The 22,529-nt window shown below is 39.3% G+C and overlaps 1 protein-coding gene across 2 annotated transcripts in view; it reads left to right on the forward strand.

Moving 5' to 3' along the window:
- Positions 1-221: 221 nt before the first annotated feature.
- Positions 222-22,529, forward strand: part of ptpn22 (protein tyrosine phosphatase non-receptor type 22) — a 30,830-nt gene continuing 8,522 nt past the window's right edge. For both annotated transcript variants that reach the window (XM_041798373.1, XM_041798374.1), the window contains exons 1-13: positions 222-531; positions 4,752-4,860; positions 5,208-5,284; positions 5,375-5,470; positions 9,274-9,312; positions 9,510-9,581; positions 9,780-9,839; positions 10,106-10,248; positions 16,370-16,436; positions 16,524-16,601; positions 16,774-16,860; positions 21,012-21,534; positions 21,629-21,715. In XM_041798373.1, coding sequence (XP_041654307.1) covers positions 430-531; positions 4,752-4,860; positions 5,208-5,284; positions 5,375-5,470; positions 9,274-9,312; positions 9,510-9,581; positions 9,780-9,839; positions 10,106-10,248; positions 16,370-16,436; positions 16,524-16,601; positions 16,774-16,860; positions 21,012-21,534; positions 21,629-21,715 — 1,540 coding nt within the window. In that variant the 5' untranslated portion in view covers positions 222-429. The remainder of the gene's footprint in view (positions 532-4,751; positions 4,861-5,207; positions 5,285-5,374; positions 5,471-9,273; positions 9,313-9,509; positions 9,582-9,779; positions 9,840-10,105; positions 10,249-16,369; positions 16,437-16,523; positions 16,602-16,773; positions 16,861-21,011; positions 21,535-21,628; positions 21,716-22,529) is intronic.

Consider the following 22,529-nt stretch of genomic DNA (forward strand, 5'->3'; position numbering starts at 1 on the left):
TGTTCTCTGATTTTAAGGAGAAACAGCTGTCACTGCCTCTGTTTATACATTAATGTGCCTCCCACTCTATTAGTGGGTGTTCCCCCTCTCATCTCCTCCCTGTGACACCCTCATGAACTCAAATTGGGTGACTTTAGGACCCTGTGAGAGACACCCAAGGGGGCGTGGCAACACTTTCAAGCTGACCACAGAACCTGTTAGCTTACTCTTGCTTCCTCTAAGACAGTTCACACGTTCCCTCACTACAGTTCCCTGATGTGACAGTTGTAATAGAGAAGTTGTCTGTGTCTGTGCTGCAGCGGCAGAAGTAGTGCCGCCGCCCATGAACCAAAGCCACGGATAAACCTGATCCATGACCCCGAGACGAGGACCTCTGTGTCCTGACATGCCTCTGGAAGGTGTCCCGTCCAGGGAAGAGTACTGCCAGATATGGAGCATCAAGCCGGGATACTGAGGAGCCTCTTAAGCCAGCTGGAGAGACAGGAGGCTGGGGACAAGGAGGCACACAATGGCATTATTGGGGAGTTTATGGTGAGTCAAGTAGGCTCTTATTGTTAGAAACTATCAGAATTGTATATTTGTGGATCTTAATGAACTATCAAGCACCATGATAAAGAAAAATTAAAGTTTCCATTTCTAGACATTCAGGGAAGTAAGTCGCTTTTGTTGTTCAACGGCTTCAGTGCCACTTCTGAGCTTCCTCTTTGCACTGAAGTTTGTCACAGAGGGTGCTCAAACAAGGAAGCCATATAAGCAAATGAAGTCATTTGACAACTAGCAGGCATTTTAACGATCACATCAAACATATAACTCATCCGCTGTGAATACAAACTGTATGATAATTCATATACATCCTCATGCAAATGCTCAAAACTCATGAACCCCAGCGTGACATCATCTGTGGCCTGATGCCATGGCCACGAGTGACATGCCATGCCTCAGGACAGCGCGGTGCGCCTCACATGCCATCTCTCTGCTCTCTTGTATCCTCCACCCAGACCACTCTAGAGGAAGGGGTCTGTTGCATCACTTCCTGTGTGAACAAAAAGCACTCTGTGGTGTGAGCGCAGCAGATGGTCTGCAAGGCCTTCAGCGGACTTTCAAATGAAAGAGCTGGCCTCAGAACAACAAGGGCAGTGTCAGAACAGATCCTGTAAAGCATGGACGCGGCATGACTTTCATCTGAGAGTCAGTCCCTCCAGATGCAAATTCCAGATGGAAATCCTTGCCGTTTTTGTGCCGTGGTGTCAGTTTCTAGTAAAGTGAGTCATGGATTCTGGTCATCTGGGGTTGAATCATCATGTGAAATAGACCACATTTAATATGTCAACCTTTTGCCCCCTTATTATCTGACAGAGCAACTTTGATGTATGAATTACCCAACTCCATTCAATCTGCAGAGTTCCTTTCTACTTTCAAGAGAAAACTAAAGACCCTGCTCTTAAGAGAACACTATACACTTAGCTAGACTCTTCTGCACTGTTGTCCCCAGTGGTAGAGTCTTGCACTGTCCCTCTCTACTTTGGGGTTTTTTCGCCCAGCTTTTTGTGAACAGCTCCACACTTGGTACACCCTATATGAATAGTTCATGCAATGGCCTCTTGATAAGAAAACCTTTGTGTTGGGCGATTTTATATAGATTTAAATAATTAAAACTTTTAAATTGGATGTTAATTTTTGAGATCCATGCATCACCTTTTGTTTGAGTCGGTCCTGGGGGTCCACAGCTCCTCTACAATACAAGTGAGGGGGGCTCATAGGAAAAAAGGTTGGGAACCACTGTGATAAAAGACATTGCAACGGTGTAAATAAATGTGTTACAGTTGTGATAAAACTGCTGCTATACCATAGCTCTATCTGAGCTTAACACTACACTGGTAGCGGCCATTGCATATTTGCAAGATGGATCTGCAGATCCGCCTGCTTTGCAAGGTTAGTCCATTAGTGCCTCTTTCAAACCAACACAAGAGAGAAACCTGTTGGGTTACATAACCATGCCATTTTGAAAATGTGTTCAAATAAATGCCGATGCCACAGCGCCACATAGTGCTCGGTGATAGCTGCTACTGTCCTAGGCTTTAATTTTGCCCTCCAGGCCTCTAAAATGAAACACACCTGAAGCCCAACAAAGGTGGACACCTCATTCGAAATGCTGTTGCAAACAATCTTCTAGTCAATGTAGGACCTATGGCTTAATGGTCAGAGTATATTATGCTCTTTAGAGGAATCTAAAATCAAGACACAACCTGGTTCCCAATAACTGTTTAAAAATAGGAAAGAAAAACACAGAGAAAACATTCCCTTTGGCCCTTTCAGGTAATTTAGATTGATACTAAAAAGAGAATCAAAAAAGCAAAACAAAACATTTTTATCTTATTTTTGTTTCCATAAAGTGTCACATAAAAATGGTCTGTTTTTTTTTTTAATGTTTGGCTCAAATAAAGTAAAAGACGGACCGCTGGGGCTGTATCATTCATCTTTTCCCTATCTGTGTGACTCGGTGCAAGAAACAGAAAAAAAAAAAAGACTATCTTTTTAATATTAGACAACCTAAAAGGGCTGAGGATTGCTTCTTTCCTGATTTTGGATTTCTTATTTCAAAATAAAAATCTTTTGGCCACAAAACACACTTAATTGATCCTTAAAGCAAGCACTAAGGCTAATTCATGCTCTATTTTTGAAACATGTACTTCTAAAGGACAGAGCTTTCTGTCTTTACCCTACATTCATTTCAACCGTAATTCGTTTGTTCTCTTAAAGCTTACAGGTCCGGACTAAATTTTGTCGTACCACAGGCAACGGTGGGTGCAGTTTAAATAATGTTGTGATAAACAATATCTGGCTACCATTACACCATGAAGACAAAAAGAACACCCCAAGCAACTCAGAGAAAAGGTGACTGAAAAGTATAACAATTCCAAGGCACTGAGCACACAGTTCAGTTAAATACACCATCAAGAAATGAAAGGAATATGGCACATGTGTAAATCTGTTACAAGCTGAGATGAAAGAGACTCTGCATACAACCGTTGTCCGGGTTCTTCACCAGTCAGAGCTTTACGGGAGAGTGGCAAAGAGAAAGCCTCTGTTGAAGAAAACTCATATTAAATCTGGACCAGAGTTCACCAAAAGGCATGTAGGAGACTCCATGGTCATGCGAAAGAAAGTTCTTTGGTCTGATGAGAGCAAAATGGTGCATTTTGGCCATCAGACAAGATACTTGGCCCACACCAAACACTGCACAAGACAACAAAGACACCATCCCCACTATGAACTGCAGTGGTGGCAGTATCATGCTGTGGGAATGCTTCTCGGCAGCCGGCCCTGGAAGGCTTGTGAAGGTAGAGGGTAAAATGAATGTGGCAAAATTTAGTAAAGTCCCGCACAAGAACTAGGGCTTGGAACAATAACACATTTTTCAGCAACAAAATGACCCAAATCGGGGAGCAAGTGGTCTAGTGGTTAAAGGCGCTCCCCATGTACGTGGGCGGCCAGGGTTTGAATCTGGCGTGAGTCCCTTTACCACATGTCTCACCCACACTCTTGACCCTGTTTCTGACTCTATCCACTGTCCTCCCCTATCTAATAAAGGCACAAAAAAGCCCAAAAATAAATCTTAAAAAAAAAAAAAAAAAATTAAGACCCAAATCATACAGCATAAGCTACAAAGAAATGGTTGAAAGCAGTGGTTCTCAACTGGTCAGGCATCAGGACCCACCACCTCCTCCTTAAGAGAAGTCACGGCCCAAATAAAAACAAGAAAATTGTCATTTATTTCATGAATGTTAGTTAATCAGTATTCTTGGCTACCATTACACCATGAAGAAAAAAGAACAATCCAAAAATGTAGGTATTTGGACCCTAAATAAAAAAACTTATTGAACGAAGAGACGTAACAAAAGAAGCACATTAGAAAAGCACTTAATTACAGAAGGATTTGCAAGCATACATCTTATTTTTCTCCATTTTCCCTAGATACCATTTGGTAATTTCTCCAAGAATTTCCTTGTTATGTTGGGTAAACCAGCTTTATTTCCCAACAAAAGGGAGATAACTAGGAAGAAATCTTGAGAAAAATACTGAATTTTACTCTGAATCACAGGAAAACCTATCAAAAAATACATGTATGAAATTACTTTATATTCATTCAGGGCTTCTGTAGATGGAGTTTTTGTCACTTTTTTTTTTAAATCCCTGGCACACATTCCTGACCCACTAGAAAGAGCTTAGTGACCCACTTTTGGGTCCCCACCACTAGTTTAAAGACAATAAGGTGAATGTTCTGGAGTGGCCGAGTCAAAACCAAGCAGTCAATCCAACAGAAAACTAGTGGCTGGATATGAAAAGTGCTGTTCAGGCCCGATCCCTGTGCAACCTGACAGAGCCTGTGACTAAATACTGACTTGAAAGGGGTGAATATTTATGCAATCACTTATTTCACATTACATATTTTTTATTTAATTGACATTACTTTGTAGAAATCTGTTTTCACTTTGATATTAAAGAGGGTTTTTTTGTAAAAAAAAAAAAAAAAAAAATCCAAAAAGCAAAATTATATTGACCATGACTGATTTATAAAATTGATAAAAGTGTAAAACATTCAAAGGGGGAATACTTGTCATAGGCACTCTATTTGAACGGGGATAAAAAGCTAGTTGCTTAGCGGAAAGTTCTATGAGATTTACATAACCGCTGAGAATAATGACTCAAATGTAATGCATGCTACATTAAATTTCTTCTGTGTTTCTCAGAGGTTGAAAAGCCTGTCAACTAAGTACCGCACGGACAAGACATACCCAACCAAGACAGCTGAGAAGCAGGAAAACATCAAGAAGAACCGATACAAGGACATCCTTCCCTGTAAGCTTTTTACTGTGTAGATTTATGATAGTAGCTGTTAGACATTTACACTCCTGCACACAATGATAAGTGTGAGTCTGCACCAGGGCAGTTAAGATAGCAGGAGATAAGATATTACCCAGAAACTGCCAGATGGATCACAGAATAATGGGCTCACAGTTAAAGCGCTACATCACAACTGGTTACTGATGCATATGTGGAAAATTGAGCTCAGCTGTAATTCATTTAAATAATGATGACCTGCAAAGGCAGGTGTATGCAACATGATTTTTAAAATGTACAACATGGTTGATGACTGCTCCGCTGTGTAACATCTGCAACATGACTTCATATGCCCTTGATGTTAGTTGACCACAGCAGAGTGAAGCTCAGTCTCACCACAGCTAAAAATGACACGGACTACATCAACGCCAGTTTCATCAAGGTAAATTCAAAATATGCTATGCATGTGACATTTTTGTAGGTACCTGAACAAAATCCTCAGTCTTGACCCCAAGCTGTGTTTGGTTTACAGGGAGTGTCGGGCTCCAGGGCCTACATTGCCACTCAGGGTCCTCTGCCTCACACTGTTCTGGACTTTTTAAGGATGCTCTGGGAGTACAAAATAAAGGTAAGAAGCTTTAACTTTACCATCTGTAGGCTAGTTCATACCTTATGAAAGCAGCCTGAACCTGACACGAAAAGATCAGATTCAATGTGACTTGTGCTGTTGACACTGTTAGAAAAAAAAAATCAGATATAAGCAAAAAAAAAAAAAAACAATTAGATAGGGGCAAAAAAGAAAGAAAAAAAAAATCAGATATGACTCACTTTTAACCGCAGTGTGAATGTATCCTAAAAATAGATTGTTTATACTAAAGAACTCTGATGTTAAGTAAGTTCAATTTCCATCATGTAAACTAAATGAGACTCAAGTGTTTTTGCTGTACTAGTGGATGGTTAAAATCCGTGATATTGCTCCAGAATGCATGTAATCTGTCAAAACAGTGGCCGAGGTGAGGTTAGAGAGCAGGAGGTGTGCATGTGTCTGTTTGCGTATATTTAAATCAGTGTGACGAGAGAGCACAAGCTGTTAGGTTGGTTGCATCTTTACCTCTCCTGCGTATGCCAGGAGTAGTATTTGCAGCAAATTAAACCCAAAAGTGGTATTAGACAGAAACGTGAATAAATTAAGGTTGGAGAAGAAATTTTGCTTGGCTTTCCTGAAAAATAAAACAGAATGAGTGCTGTTAAAAATAAACTGTTGTCTCATATTTCCTCCAATGTTTTCCTGCCTTGAAAGCCCTTCAGTCCTTCAATGTGTCAGTATCTTAATTATGTAAAGTACCCATTGTACTGATAGTTAATTTAAGTGTTTTACATGGATATTAATTTACAATTTCTATGGAGTCATTTTTGTTGCAAAAGTCAAGATAGCTTTGTTGTTTTGAGAGCACTGGTTATTGATTTTGGTCTCAGATTTTTCTTCAAACTTTCTATTAAATCAGTCCTCTGTGCTCCGAATGTCTGCCTGCTCCCAAATCCTCTATTGCTTACCCAAATTTCCTGCTTGTGCTTGAACCATTTTTCTCTCATTCAGGTTGCTTCCGCTCACTTGAGAAACTGTCACTCTGAAGAAGGGTTGCCAGATGTGGGTGACAAATCTAGACCAGTGGCTAATAAAAACTAGCTCAAAACCAAGCCAGTAAAAACTCTGCCACACCACATATATTGTTGTGTGCATGCAGGTGGGCTGCTTCTTTGAATGGCGTGTATGTTCGTGTGCCAGAGTGGCACAGCGGATCTATGGTTATGTGCCATGTTCTATGTTTCCCGCATCTCTGCTGGTTGATTTAGCTGTATGTGATGGTAGACAAAGTTATTTATTCTGCTTTGGAGATTATATACACATACACAAGACATCAAAAATGGTCTGCTCAACCAGCGGCCAAAAAATCTACCTGTGGCAGTACGTAAAAAGTAGCCCAATTTGAGAGCAAGACTTGGCAACCCTGCTCTGTAGGTCCTTGCACACCAAACGGGTAAGAATAATTCGCACTCAATATTTATTTTTCGATCATAAAGTAAGTCATTGTAAGCTTCCACACCAGCTTGATTTCGCCAAGCGAAATTGTTGATGATATTTTATCGAAATGTGGTCGTTTTTTTTTCAAAGTTTCGCTTCCGATAAGCACACATCGGGTTGATCAAAATACCCGTTGTTGCTATGTTTCAAGGCAGAGGAAAAATAACGTCCTGTTCTCCAACACCACGTTTGTCCTCTTTTCATATCTGTCTTTAGCCAGTGCTTGCTATTTTAAAGTTGGTCCCTCCTCTTAGCAAACTTGGCTGGAGCAGTGAATGAAACAGTGAAACAGTGAAACAAAACGGCAATGGCCTCCTGGGTGCGTTAAGTCGCCTTTACGCATGGATCCGAGGACAGAGAGGCAGAGACCTCTTTTTATTTTAGACCTGCATAATTTATTCCCAAAATCACTCCTGATGTACATATATGGAAGGCCTTAAAAATGCGTGCGAAAATTTCTTTGCACATGCTCAAAACTTCATCTGTACATGGGCCCTCAGTTGGTAAAGCGGGCGCCCATAGACTGAAGTTACCGTTACCGTTCCCACTTTCCCTCCCCATTTTTCCTGTCTCTCTTCAGCTGTCGTAGCAAAAGTAAAGCCAAAAAGCCCAAAATATAATCTTGAAAAATTCTCTAATGTGTGAAACTTTATGCATGCTTAAAACTTTCTCGACACGTATGAAGAGGATACAGGTATGGAGTCGTCCAATCATGCTCTGTCTGTAGTTGCTGTGCTGCTCTCCAGGAGACATTTGCTTTGTTACAACATTCTGTCACATACACACACAATGTAAAAGTATGAGTGCAAAAAACTCCTCAACATACATTAAGAGTAGTTACGAGCATGGGCAGAGAAATTTTCGTACACATTCTCAGAGTGGAAGTTTCACAAGTTAGCAGAGGCTCTGAATGAAAAGTAGAATGGTTTGAGCACGTGTAACTCGAGTAAGCAACTGAAGATTCGAGAGAAAACAGACATTTTGAGCACAAAGAACTGTTTTAATAGAAAGTTTGAAGAAAAGTCAGGCCCACAATAAATGACCGGCTGACCTTTATGTGTCTGTACACTATTGGTTGGTTCATTAAAAAATTTAAGAACAGAAATCTGCTTCAAGCATGCATAGAAAATTTTGAGCATGTGCACAGAAAGTTTCCTATGTGCATAGAAAGTTTTGAGCACAGGCAGAAAAAAATGTGATTGTGTGGAGAAAAAAATACCAGCGTGGCAGTTTCACAATAAGCAGAAGCCTGAATGAGAAGAGAACAGTTTGAGCACAAGTGCAGGCATTTTGAGCAGTTATCTAAAGATTTGTGTTTCCGCACACAGTGAGAAAATGTAAGCACATGGAGGATTTTTAGCTCAAAGGCAGGTTTTAATGGAAAGAAAATTCTGAGCCCAAAATAAATTAAGTCACGCTCCCAAATCATTTAAATGTGCTTTTGAGTTTTGCAACAATAACTACTCCATAAATATGGCTAATTAAATTAGTTAAGGGAATAAACATTTTGACTGAAAGTGATGACACATTTTTCAGTTGAGACAAAATCTAGACTAAATATGACTTAAATTTGACCAGAAATTAAATGCATTTACTTGTAAAGAATAGGACTAAATTTTAATCAGTGACCAAAATTAAAAGTGCTGTAGAAAGTACCATTTTTTTAAGTTAATTCATATGAAAACAACCATTGTATTGCTGGTAAAAACGTTAAAATAAATAAATAAAGATGCTCTTTGACTTCCTAAAGCAGTGATCATCAATTGGTGGCCTGGGGGCCACATCAGGCCCCCCACATCTTCCTATCCGGCCCCCAATTATCAAATTTAGGACTTGTGCAGAGGACAAACATATGTTCTTGTGCTACGTTTCATCAATTTTTCATCAAATCCACCTGTCAGCCGTTACTAGCAATTATGTTGCATGTTAAACACGTATTTATCCGTCCATTCTTGAGAAAAACTGCAGTTTTCTGGGGCAAATTCCATTTTCAGGCATTTTGTGAGTGCAATTTTCCTGCTTGGGTTTTTGCACATATAAGCATCAAACCCAGTGACAGACTACATGACAGCCACAGAAATACTCAGCTAAAAATATCCCAATCGCCCCCTAGTGGCTGGCTGCGATATTGGGACTAATTTCACTCTTAAAGCCTAAAAGTTATGTAGATTTGAAAGAAAACTAATATTTAAACAATTTCAAAAATGTTTTTAGTTTATTTAAAAGTTTGGCCCCCAAAGAGCTTGTATAGGAAGAAGCTGGCCCTTGTTCAAATGTAGTTGATGACCCCTGTCCTAAAGTGATCTTTGACCTCTCTTTGATCGTTATCTTCTTCTTTTTTGCACCAGATCATAGTGATGGCATGTCGAGAATTTGAGATGGGAAAGGTAACTCCATTTTCAACAATTTCACTTTATTCTTGATAGAAAAACTGTGCTGCATAGTTTTTTATCTTAAATCATCCTGCATTTAATCTTTAACTACATGAAGCATATCTAAGAGTATGTAAGGATTTTAAATGATAGCTGAAGATGTTTCAGCTGTATTCGTGAGTACATAATGTTCTCTTTATATTTTCCGGTAGAAAAAGTGTGAGCGCTACTGGCCGGAGAAACAAGAGCAGCCGTTCGTCTGTGAACCTTTTACAGTTTACTGTGTGAGTATTTCCACCACAGCAGACCCAACGTGTCACATTGACAACTTTCTGAAACTGCTAACTAGAAAGGTCAACACTATAATTCTGCTTTTCTTCACAACATCTCTCTTAAAACACCTCAGTCTCACTTCTATTAAAACAAGACTGTAATATTTCATTCTTTGTACTGACATAAGCACTACCTAACCCCTTTTACAGGACTCTGAGGAACCTAAAGGAGATTATTTGGCAAGGACGTTACGGGTGACTTATTGCAATGTAAGTCGTGTTTATACCTCGACTGTGGAAACAACTGACGGTGTAATTCTGCTTAGGCAAGTCAGAGATATCCATCTACCATGTTGTCAGCTGCAACAGAGATCAGCTTAAAGTTAAATTTACGTTTTCAACATTTACAGGAGGCTTTTGGTTGCAAAAAGTATGTTTAAGATGTTCAAAATGATCTGAAAAATCACCTCATTTTCAAATTTGGTTCATTAACAGTCTTGCTTTGCGTTACTTTACCATGCTTTTATTTTCTGTAGGCTAGCCGGACTTTTCTACAGCTGCACTATGTCAACTGGCCTGATCACGGTGTACCAGACTCCATCCCTCCCATCCTGGACATGCTGCATGAGATGCGGGCAGAGCAGCCCCATGATGATATCCCTGTTTGCATCCACTGCAGGTCAGGCTTCTTTAAGACTCTTTACTCTAAAAAAATATCCCAAAGCAAAAGATCTTAATCCGTCTTTTATGAATCTGATATATACAAACAAGTCGTGGGCATGGGTGTTAGGCATGTAAGGATAATCACGGGGCCATGTGGGATTTATCATGAGGCCCTGTGTGCCACAGCCTGGGCTGGAGAAGGGGGTGGGGGGCAGAGTCAGAGTTGACACATGTTGACTCTTACATGTCCCTCAGCAGCCAAGGGAATTCTTATCAGCATTTCTTTTGTCCCGGCCTTTGCACCCCTGGTAAAAGGCCCAGAGACCGATGACGCTTTTTGGGTCTTGGAACATTTACAGCATGACCAGGGGCTCGTGGCAACCCTACTTCCTGCCAGAGCCTGCTCCCCACATCCACCCCTTACTTTGGAGTCAGAGTTTTCTTTTTTTTCAAGAGATTATTTTCAATTTCCCTGGTAGTATGCAAGGACATCCAGAGCATGCCTTGGGTTGTGTCAGTCCTCCTTTCTGTCCAATGGTGCCCTCAGTCAGGCTCACTCACCTTATTCAGCCTCAGTTTTTGGCCCAAACATGCCTTAAGGCTTTGCACAGTACTGTATCACTAAAAATATGTACTGAGGATGTTTAGCGTCTTTAGAAAAAGAGCTAATGTGGGCCAAGTTTCCATCTGGTCCCAAGTTACAAATATTCACTCTGTACTCAAAGGTTTTCAATTACTTTTAGTTCTAATTTGTAATACTAACATTGTAATTGGCTGGTAACATTTTAATTTCGGGTTGATATTTTTTTGGCAGTATTGGTAAAGTGTTAAATACAGCCCGGTCTTTGTGGTGTTCCACAGAGCTCCATACTTGGCCTACTGTTTAATCTGCAAAGTCTCTGCTTTGGCCAGATTATGCAAACATAGGGTTAAATTTCTGTCTTCAGATGACACATTTGTATATACAGCTATTACAATTTGGCTGGATGACACCCATTTCAAAATCAGAGTTAGAAATAAATCAACTAATCATTTTGGGTGTTAATTGATCTTTGCAAAAGGTCAGGGACAAAAACCAGGTGTGTTCAGAGCTGTGTCTGAAAGACCATGTTTATCAACTGCAGAGATTTCACAGAAGCCAACCACATTTTCCCCTTTGTGATGTAAAGAATATAATTTATGCTCAACTCCCTGTCACGACTATTACTGAATGATAAGAAAATATGTATTGAAGGACTTTTGGAGCTAGATGAAGAGCAAAAGAAGGTCAAGTCCATCTTGTCCAAATTACAGCTACTTAAAGATTTTCTAGTTGCTTTTAGTTGTAATGTATAATACTTAGATTACTCTTTGTTGGTTACATCCTGATCTTCTTTGCCTTTGTTGGTGAAAATGTTTTAAATACAACTTGTTCTTTATGGTGTTCCACAAGGCTCCATATTAGGCCCACCGTTTATTCTTCAAAGTCTCCACCTTGGCCAGATAATGCAAAAACATTGGGTTATATTCTATGCAGATGACACATTAGGGTGTTGATCGATCTTTACAAAAGAGGTCGGGAACAAAAAACAGGTGTGTTCAGAGCTGTGTCTGAAAGACCATGTTTATCAACCGCAGAGATTTCGCAGAAGCCAACCACATTTTCCCCTTTGTAATGCAAAGAATATAAGTCGTGCTTGACTTCCCATCATGGCTATTACTAATTCATTAGAAAATATGTACTGAAGGATGTTCAGAGTCCTCAGAAAAGGGAAAATATGGGTCAAATTTCTATCTAGTCCTAAGTTGATGATCACACTGTACTCAAAGGTTTTTGTTAGTACTTTTAGTTTGTGATACTTGATTACTCTTGGCTTGTTACATTTTGCTTTCGTGTTAATTTTTTTTTTTAATTTGTTGGTTAAATGTGTAAATACAACCCATTCTTTGTGGGGTTCAGCAAGGCTCCACATTTGACCAACTGTTTATTCTGCAAAGTCTCCTCCGTGGCAATATTTTGCAAAAACTTGGGGTTAAATTCATATTTATGTGGATGACACAGTTGTGTATACAGCTATTACATCTTGGTTAATAAGACATAATAAGAATAGTTTGGGGTCTTTGAGAAAGAGGTCAGGGACAAAAACCAGGTGTGTTTATCATGTCTTCAGAGCTGTGTCTGTTTATCAGCCACAGAGATCTTACAGAAGCCAACCACTTTTTCCCCTTTGTGACGCAAAGAATGTAATTCAAGCCCGACTCCCTATCACGACTACTGCAGTGGTTTTCTATCCGAACTGCCAGAGTAATAAGCAGTCAGACTGCAGCTGCTGGAGTTTTTACCAAAAGCACATTACAGCCATAGTGGCATATTTGGCATTGGCCATATTGGCATACTGGCCTCCTGACCTACAGAATTAGTCCACATGTTCTTTTCTTCAGTGGTTGATCTCTTCGATGTACATTTTTCTCTCTTTACCCCTTTGGAGACAGATATTTCTTATGAAAGGCCAAAGTTGTAGAACAGCCTGTGACTACTGGACAGCTTATATACAAATATACTTATTTAACTGCAAAGCGCTATGCGCTCCATCTTAATTACAGCATGGCGTGTTTTAAAGTAAAGCTTAGAATTATTAACACTACCTTGGTTACTATCAGAATACAATGCGTGACTTCTGTGTGTTCTCCATTGGAGACCTTAGAGCTTAGGCACCTCCTGTCTGTCTATGAGACAGGAAGTGAGAGTAGGTGGGTTGCTGAAGACCCACAGCATTTTAAAGACTGTGTGTGAGCATTTCCTCTGACTTTATCCACCATTTATGTTACGTTTCATTTAAAACCCACATCTACTGTTTACTGTAAGTCACACTTTGTCTAAGCCCAGCAACTATTAAGTTGAGCCGTATATTTCTCTACATGAACCAGTGCAAAACAGTTATAGAAGGTGGTTTTTGTGCGCACACACACACACACACACATATATATATATATATATATATATATATATTGCAAATATTAGAAAAAAAGTAAAGTACAATGTGAGGCAAGTGTAGCCCAACCGTGCTACATACAGAAGTACCACTTGTGTTTCGTTTTGTTTTTACTGGTAGCTATGCAAATTTTTTTTCATCAGATATAAACAGAAGTAGATTATGGAAATCTGGATATTACATAAAGGCTTTTAGGTTGGGCTGTATAATAAAGAATTTTTGAGGAACTTTCAATTTGCGTCAATGTTGGCACTTTCTGACTGTTGCATGCATAAAGCCAGTATTAAATCGCTGTGGTAGTATGTGATCAGAAGCTTGCCATGACATGTCATTTTGAGAACTGTGTGTCATAGATGGAATGTTGAGTCAAAGGCAAAGCCAGCCTACATTACAGACATTCACCACATTTATGATTGATGTCACCACTAGATTTCTGCTGGAAGAAAGTATGCTGATAATGACTTTCCTACAAATTGTTATTTGATTGTAAAACTGATATCTTCTCTAGAGGTCCAACTCTACTACTAACTGACTATGAGAGCAAACTCCATTCATTAGACTAGAAACTTCATTCAGGATTTTCTGCTGACCTTGTGTTAGATGGCAAACTAGGTAATGGTATGACATCTATGCCTTGTGGATCTGTCCAGCTCTAACTGCTTTAACTCTCATTATAAAAGCCTTACATCTATTAAGTTTATAACAGTAGCGAACTCAGGATGTTTGTGGGTCGGGGCGAGAATATTATAAAGGGCACCTGCTGTATACAGTAGGGCATCAGCACGCAAAAAGTTGTTCCATGATAGTGAAATACTAAGGCTGGTCTTAACCAGAGGACTTTGTTAAAACTTTTAAAAGACTCTAAAAAGACTGACACCTGAGACCCTTTCACATGTAAAGACAATATGTCAGCAAGTCGCCAAGTTTTTAGTTTCAGACTAAGATTTTGCAAAGACTGGGGGCCACTAACAAGACTAGAATATAATCCCCGAGATTATTTCCCATCATGCAGCTGGTGAAAATTTGCAGCAACAATTCTTGAGCAGAGAACAAAATGAAGGAGATGGAGATGGCATTTAAGTTATTATTTCTTATAATCTGATGTTTTTAAATCATTCACATCTAGTAGAAACGAAAGGAAAGTGTAACACCAAAGCAACTTTGCATTTTACTGCAACAACCGAGGAACTATCCTGGAAACACTTTAGAATAAAAGTGCTGTATGAAAATGTGAGTTGTCTCACCACAGAAACAAACTGATCAGACTTTAACTTTGAAAATCCCTGTGGAGGTTTACCGTACCAAGGTACCCAAACAGTGGTGCAGAGATCTGATTTTTAGCTCGTTGTAGAACAGTTTTTCAATTTCAGTTGAGTTCTGAGCGGACCTTCAGCGGTTCCAGACTGATCTACGCTTACGTTCATGTTTTGAAAAATGAAGTGAGTAAATGTGCTTACGCACAACACTGGCTACCATTGGTTGGGATGACGGCCGCATCACTGAGAAACACAATTTGCATAAAAGTGAAGACTTGCGACAATATCAAACACGCTTGATATTATCGTAACACCAAGACTGAAGAAAGACCGCCTTAATACTGCTCAAATCGAGTCTTATGACCACCTTACATCTAACAACTGAGACAATGGGAGCAAGCTGCGACTTTAGTAAGACTCCCATGATTTTGCTCCAACTTTGGAATTTTGTCTGCGACTTTAAAATCAGAGGAGAAGTCGTTAGGTGTAAGGCCGCGTTAAGGTACTCTGTTTAAGACCAAATGTTTTTATTATTTGCTTAAAATTATTTCACTACTAGAAGTTTGCTAAATGCAAACCTCAAATTAAAAACGTCTGCTGACATTGGCTCATACCCACTTTATTTACCATTAAATTGGGCATGAAAACTAGACTACAACTATAAAGGGTAGAAAGAATAACATGTGACTAAAACTAAAAGGCATTTAATCTAAAGACTGATACTAAAATTAAAAATAGCTGTCAAAATTAACACGGCTTGTACCCCATAAAGTCTGAAATCCACTATCTCAGAATATTGGACTGTTGTGGAAAAGTTTATTTTGAAAGTTTCCTGAGCCTTAACTCTCTTATTTTGGTTCAGTACACCCAACTGCAATCTTTGGGAAGACTGGACTCCAGAGTCTGGAGTCTTATGGCGATACTAATTTCCTTTTCCAGCAGGACTTGGCACCTGCCTTTAGTGAAGCCAGAACTACCAGAAACTGGTTTTCTGCCCATGGTATTACTGTGCTTCATTGGCCAGCCAATTCGTTTGACCTGAAACCCGTAGAGAATCTCTCAGGAAATGTCAAGAGGAAGACAACAGACTTAATAATGCAGACAAGCTAAAGGCTGCTATCAGAGCAACTTGGGCTTCATAACAACCCAGCAGTGCCACAGGATGATTGGCTTCATGCCTCGTTGGATTGATGCAGTAATTCGTGCAAAAAGATCCCCAACCAAGAACTGATATTCTGATTCTGAGATGTACCTGTAGTGGTTTGACCCTCTCAACTTACAGAAACTTAAGGTATTAAAGAACCAGCCAGGGGGGCACAGGAAAAGTGAGTTTAACACAGGATCCAAATAAATGGCTGGTTGAAAAATACAGTTTTTTTGCAGTCATATATTGTATATATTGATTATTGGCATCCTTGTGTTCCAGTGGCATGATTTCCTGAGTCCCTGGTAAAAACTGTTTACCTGTCTCTTCCCATCCTGTCTAACCTGCCTGTTTATAGAAGTGTGACCCGGTGCCAAACTACCAGTTCTATCAAAATGAAAGCGTTCATAAATGCCCAAACACATTAAAACAACAAAAAGTAAAAACCAAAATGTAAAATGATCAAATTACAAAAACAATGTTAACTGCTCAAACAGTTCAAGCTTTTCAAATTAGTCAACATAGGAGATGGTAATGACTGTCTGCATTTGCGAAGCCTTTTTTGTATAGTTGATGGGTGTGGCTTGGGCAATGCAGAACTATCGATTCCAGAAAATCAAGATACTCACAACAGAGTTTTAAAGTAAGTTTAAAGTGAGAAATATTATGGCTTATGTCTTCTTTAAGTATTCATCTTGAATGTTATTGTCTATAGTTATTTAATCTGAGTGGCTGAAGTGTGATATTACTCCCCTGTGTTTGTAGTGCCGGCTGTGGTAGAACAGGAGCCCTGTGTGTCATCGATTATACCTGGAACCTCCTGAAGAAAGGGGTGAGATATCACCTATATACCCTCTGCACTTTATCTTCTTTAAAACTAGTTAATTTGAGCTGTTCTAATATGTGTGTTTGTTTTAAGATGATTACATCAGAGTTCAATATCTTCGACCTGGTTCAGAGCATGAGGACGCAGAGGCCCTCACTGGTTCAGACCAAGGTAGCTGCAGTTTTTGTTTTAACAAAGCATGAAATGTGACAAATCTCCTAACAAGCTGAACAACATTTCTATTGCCTTCTGCTGTAATGGACCTTTGGAAGATTTGAGTTTAGTGCGTCATACCCCGGGGTAATGATGACTAACAGAGCAGGTTTTTGTTGTTTATTCTTAGGAACAATATGAGCTGGTTTACAGAACCATCAGGTTACTGTTTGAGAGATATCTGCAGTCCATGGATGAGCAAACCCGCAGAAATGAGGTAAGTGGCAAGGAATGTGGTACCCTGGAGTCGTGCTATAATGAGTCTAAAACCTTGAAATGAATCAGCATTTTGGCAGCTCTGGTTCCAAAGTCTATGGGATTTTTGAATCAGTTTTGATTAGATGCATGAAATAATGTCTGTGAAAACACAAATGCTTTAAGACTAATTTATTTTCTTTATCATCTTAATAAACACTGAGATCTATGTTTGACTGAATTTTGGATTTAGACTGTGGGGACCCACAGACTGTCAGCAGTCTCTATGGGGGATTTACCCTACCCCCCAATGCTACAAGGATATAAAATCACTGAGCAGTTCATCTCAGTGCAGTCTGTTGTTAGCTGATGTCACTGCCTTCATTGAAAAATAACAGCCAGTTAAATGCTGTTTTTTGTTCATTGTTAGGTAAATTTGCTTAATCTATCAGCCACAATGGCCTACAAATCATTAAAAGTATCATAACAGAGAAATTTTTGAGAGAAAACAGATTTCTGAGAGCCAGGCAGCTGTGCTGTGGCGATAGCTCACCATAAGAACAGGGGCAGACTAATCACTGGAGTGCTTGTCTATTTTTAACTTGAACCAGACACAGCAGGAACAAACATCTTACCATATGAGGGTGTGTTTTAATCCATAGTTCACTTGTCTTTAGTCCTAGATGATTAACAGTAGCAGACTGTGGCTTTGTCTCTCTCAAAGCAGCAACAGTTCAATCCCTCCTGTCTGTTAGCATTGTGATACTAAAGTTTTGTAAGGTATCTGATGATAGACATGGGCTGTTCCTGCCAAGTCTGTCACAATAGAAGCTTCAAATGCAACTCATCATTTAAGACCTTAGAAAAGGAAAGTTTTCAGCAGCAATTTAACAGCAAAGACGTCTCATAAACGGGAGAGATACAAAACTTTACATAACATAGAATATAACATATAAGGAATTCCTGAGGTGTTAGATACAGTACAAGAAAATGAAACAGAGACTTTCTAGCTGTAATTTGTTTACCTGTTAAGATAAATGTGATTGTTTCACTGGTGGTTTAAAAAAAAGAGAGTTGTTAAAGGGGCGCAGGTGGCCTAGTGGTTTGAGGCACGCCCGTGCATGAGGTCGGCCGTTTGAAATCCGGCCTGTGGCTGTTTCCTGCATGTCTCTCCCCAGCTCTCTCATCCCTGTTTCTGATTCTATCCACTATCCTCTGCTGTCAATAAAGGCATAAAAAGCCCAAAAATGAATCTTAACAAAAAAAGAAGAGAGTTGTAACATAGCAGCATAGCAGCCAGAGGATCGTCTTTCTCGTATCTTAGCGTAGCTTTGGTGCATTCAACAAAAACGCCCATAGCATCTGAGGGCAGATATTGCCTCATTTTTCCTGATTTTAAAGTAGGGCTGCAAAATTAATAGAAAATTTGATTAAATCATAATATGGCCTGCTGCAATTTTCAAATTGCAGAAGGTGCAATATTTCTTTAACCTGAAAGTTTTGACAAAAATGCCAGTTTAAAACTTTTTTATGCAGCTGTTATGCATTACTTGTCATGTAATAATTCAAGTGCCATTTTTCAAAGAATAGTCTGCAAAAAATTCCTACTTTCTTTATTTTTGTACTTTTTTTCTTATTAAATATGAGAATGACAAAAATTATCACTCTCTTCAATTCAACAGTTCATATTGAGTTCGCAATACCAGTCAAAGTCATCACATTTGGATATTTTTTAAAAACTTTTCAACCCCTGTTGGTTGTAACAGAATGATTTATTACTTGTATTTGTTGAAAAATACACAAGATGAGGAACTTAAGGAATAATCACATATCAAATGGCGGTTGAAATACTGGGGGGAAATAATCGCAATTAGATTATTTCCCCAAATTGTTCAGTCTTATTTTGAAGCTTGATTTTATTTACTTTGTCAAGTTTGAAATTCGGCCCGGTGGTTTATAACACAGTGGCCTAAGATACAACAAACCTAAATTATAGATTTTTCCATCACTTTACAGGGACTTTAAGGACAACAGTCCATGTGGTAAAGAACAACCCAGTCATACAGCATAACTACACAGAGAGTATTGTCCAGACATGACTGCCTACGTGCAAATTTATTTTTCAGATTTTCTCAAACATGGATATCTGGTGTGTTTCTTGGCACAAAATCCATATAGAAGACAAACCTGCTACATGAAGTAAATATGTCGTAATATGCAGGGTTTCTTTTAACTAAGGCTAGACTCACCCTCAGGATGTGGGTAAGCTAGAGCATGGTGACAAATTCTGCTTCTCAGACACGTTGTGATGTCCTTCTGGTAAGACAGCAAAACCAAACTCTGAAAGTTCACTGATTTCAAAACATTATCCCTCCACAAACAGTAAAAATGGGTAATCTTAAAAGAAGACTGCACCACATCAAAGAGTGCTCTTTCAGAATAACACCAAAATATAGACAGAATCAAATCAAATGATGCAGATTATCTCAACCTGATAAAATTTCTCCAGAAAGCTTTTACAAACATAAATCTCATCTTCCTCTATGTATGGCATTGAATTTATATTTTAACATCTTGTGACCACCTGAAAGAAATAATTTCAGATGGCAGAGCTGCTGCTTCCTCCTTTGAGTCTGACTCAGACAACACAAACATGTAGTGATTATGACAGCTCTCTGTTGACCGTCACATTTGCCACTGCTGTGATCAGAGGAAGGAAGCAGATCGTTGAAGTATGATCAGACATTTTGATCGTGTGAAAAGCTGTGCTGCCAGTAAGCAGGACAAAGAGATGAAAAACTCATTTGACTTGGTTTCTACTGGCTTTTTAAATTAGTGGTTCTCAACGTGGGGGTTGGGACCCCCTTTGGGGTCATGAGACACTAAGAGTGGGTCTCCAGATGCCCTAAAAAAAACTGAGAATATTTTTTAAATTACTCATTTGCCACTTTACACTGATTTTGCCTAATTTTAACCTGTTGTCATCACTTTTTCCCCACCAATTTTAACAAATTTTTGCCACTAAAAACCCATTTTTAAATCAGTTGTAAAACCTTTCCACCACTTTTTTCTGCCTGTTGTTGCCTCTTCTAAACTAAGTCTTGCAACTTTCTGTCTCGTGTTACCTCTGTTGACCCATAATTGTCTCCATTAATCACTTTTACACCCATTTTAATCACATTTCACTTTGCCCATCTTAGCCAGTTTAACACATTTATGCCAGCTGCGGCCTATTTGTCTGCCTCAGTTAACCCTTTTACCACTTTATATGCCAATTTTTGCAACTTTAAGCCAATTTTTGTCCTTTTTTTTATTTTTTGCCCCTTTTTTCATTTATGCCACTTCTTACCCATTTCTGCTACTTCAGAATCCCATTTCATCACCTTCTTTTTTTTTTTTTTTAACCCATTTCAATTCTTTTTTAAGAAAAGGGATTTCCATTTTTAAGAAGGATATTTTACTACATCCCAAAAGAATAAAAAGATATTTATCTTTTTGATAAGAGTAGCTATTATTATTTAAGTTAAATATAACATATGGATATCACTGCTTAACTTAACAAGTGACCAGGATTATGCTGACCTCATTGGGTCCCAAGTTTTGCTGGGCCCCAGAAAGCTCTCCCCTTATCCCCCCCTTATAAGCGGCCTTGTCTGCACATGACTATTCTCGAATGTGCATGGCTGTGTTCAACCACCTTAAGGTGCAGTGGGGGTCCCTGGTCTGTGGCACCTTTATTTTGGGGGTTGCGGGCTGAAAAGGTTGAGAACCACTGTTTTAAATGACAAACTGTGATCTTTTCAACCTATTTTCTTTACCTATGTTGTTGTTGTCATCCACTGAGCCTTACTTTTTGAGTTGCATCTATTGTTTCCTGGCCAAAACAGTCTTGGATGTTAAATCTTAAAAAGCTGCTTTTAATCGAGGTTTAAGATCAATAGAAATGTTCATTTGGCGTCATTTTTGTATCATGCTTACTGAGGATCTCAACTCTAACACCATATTTGCATCTTTACAAAAAAAAAACCCAGACTTTATAATGTAAAGCATTTGAGAGCCTCTGTTGCAAACATGAATGCACATGTATTTCAAAATAGTAATGCATTTAAATGCAAATGTTACATCATAATTATTATAATTGTTTGACTCATGCTATCTTGTTAATCTCCCCAGGTGACGATGGCTCCATCCTTGCTCACGCCGGACACTGAAAGTGAACTGTCCAACCTGAGCGAGGAGCTTGACCTGCAACCCCATTTCCAGCACCTTCTCGACAATGAAAGGGACACTCTACTGCAGTACCACACACTCTTCTCCAATTCAGACAATGCCATTTCTTTAACAAACCACAACACACAGTGGAATCAGCAGCATTTAGACCTACTTCAAAACCTTCCAGAAACTCTCACCACCACCATGGATCGACAGGAGGAACCAGGAAAAGTCATACATGCAGGCCAAAGAGCCTCTGCAGTAGATGAGAGTGACAACAAACCATCACAGAACCCTCAACCTTCATCCAAAGTAGAAGCAGCCATGCTTTTGATGGTGGAAGATCCCTACTTTGATACTCCACTGAGCTCCCCTTCAACAGAAGAGCCATCAAAGGGCCCCAGAGATGATACCAAACCTGTCTTCAACACACCCTCACTGCTTCTCAATGACCAGACCATGGAGCACAGCTCCACTGCTTCAGGTGGATAGTTGTATTTTCTTTAGATCTGTAGAGGCATGGTAGAGTTCGACTGTTTGTGTGTTTTGATTAACTGATTTGTTTTTATATTTTGTAGGTACCCATGAGGTTCATACAGATGAAGAGGAACCGCCTCCCCTACCTCAGCGAACGCCTGAGTCCTACGTCCTGGCTATTGATACAGGTTTGTGAACACAGAATTCAAAAGATTTGGATTTAAGATCATTAACTTTTAAGGTATGATATGCAACACTTTAAACATTAATATAGCAGACATGGTATTGACTAATAATTCCCTAAAACTGTGGTTTTCAACTTTCAGATCAGGACGAATTCTGAGGGCACAGCACATTCACCTCCATGCAAAACAGCCTCTTTAAAGTGTAGTACAGAAGCTAAAGTTGTCGTATAGATTTGTGGTAACAAAATATGGTTATACAAATTGCAATTGTGCCTTGCCCTAAACAATAGGTTAAGCCACACTCACTCTGGGTTTGTTGTTCCCAGCTCTGTGTTCACACTGTCTACACAGCACTTTCTTTGGCTTGTGTATGTATGCTCAGAGGCTCAGACACATTTTGTATGAGATACCATTAGTCCTATCACCAAATGAGGGAAGAGAGATGACCCCAGCCACTCAGGGACACTGCTTTTAGAGGCACTAGAGTACAATTCAAAGAGCACTAACAGATTTAAAATACTGAAGGAAAGACTTGATGTCTAAAATACTGTAAAGATAGAACTGTGCTCTGTTGGGAGAGTAGGGAGTGAACAGGAAGCAGTGTGCTTTTCCTTTGATCCAAGGGGCTGATTCTAAAGTAGGACATCTACCAGGCCAAAAGATGCACATTACACCCCTAAAAGGCTTTATTTTAAATGTCTAGATTCTTGAATTTGGGAACATCATGGTCATTTTCCCCTGATGTAATGTTCAGGATGTAAAGCTCAAATATGATGTGATGACAATCTAACCTGACACGCCAGATAGACTGTTACAT

This window comes from Cheilinus undulatus, linkage group 11 (genome assembly GCF_018320785.1).
Source record: "Cheilinus undulatus linkage group 11, ASM1832078v1, whole genome shotgun sequence".
Taxonomy (NCBI): Eukaryota; Metazoa; Chordata; class Actinopteri; order Labriformes; family Labridae; genus Cheilinus; species Cheilinus undulatus.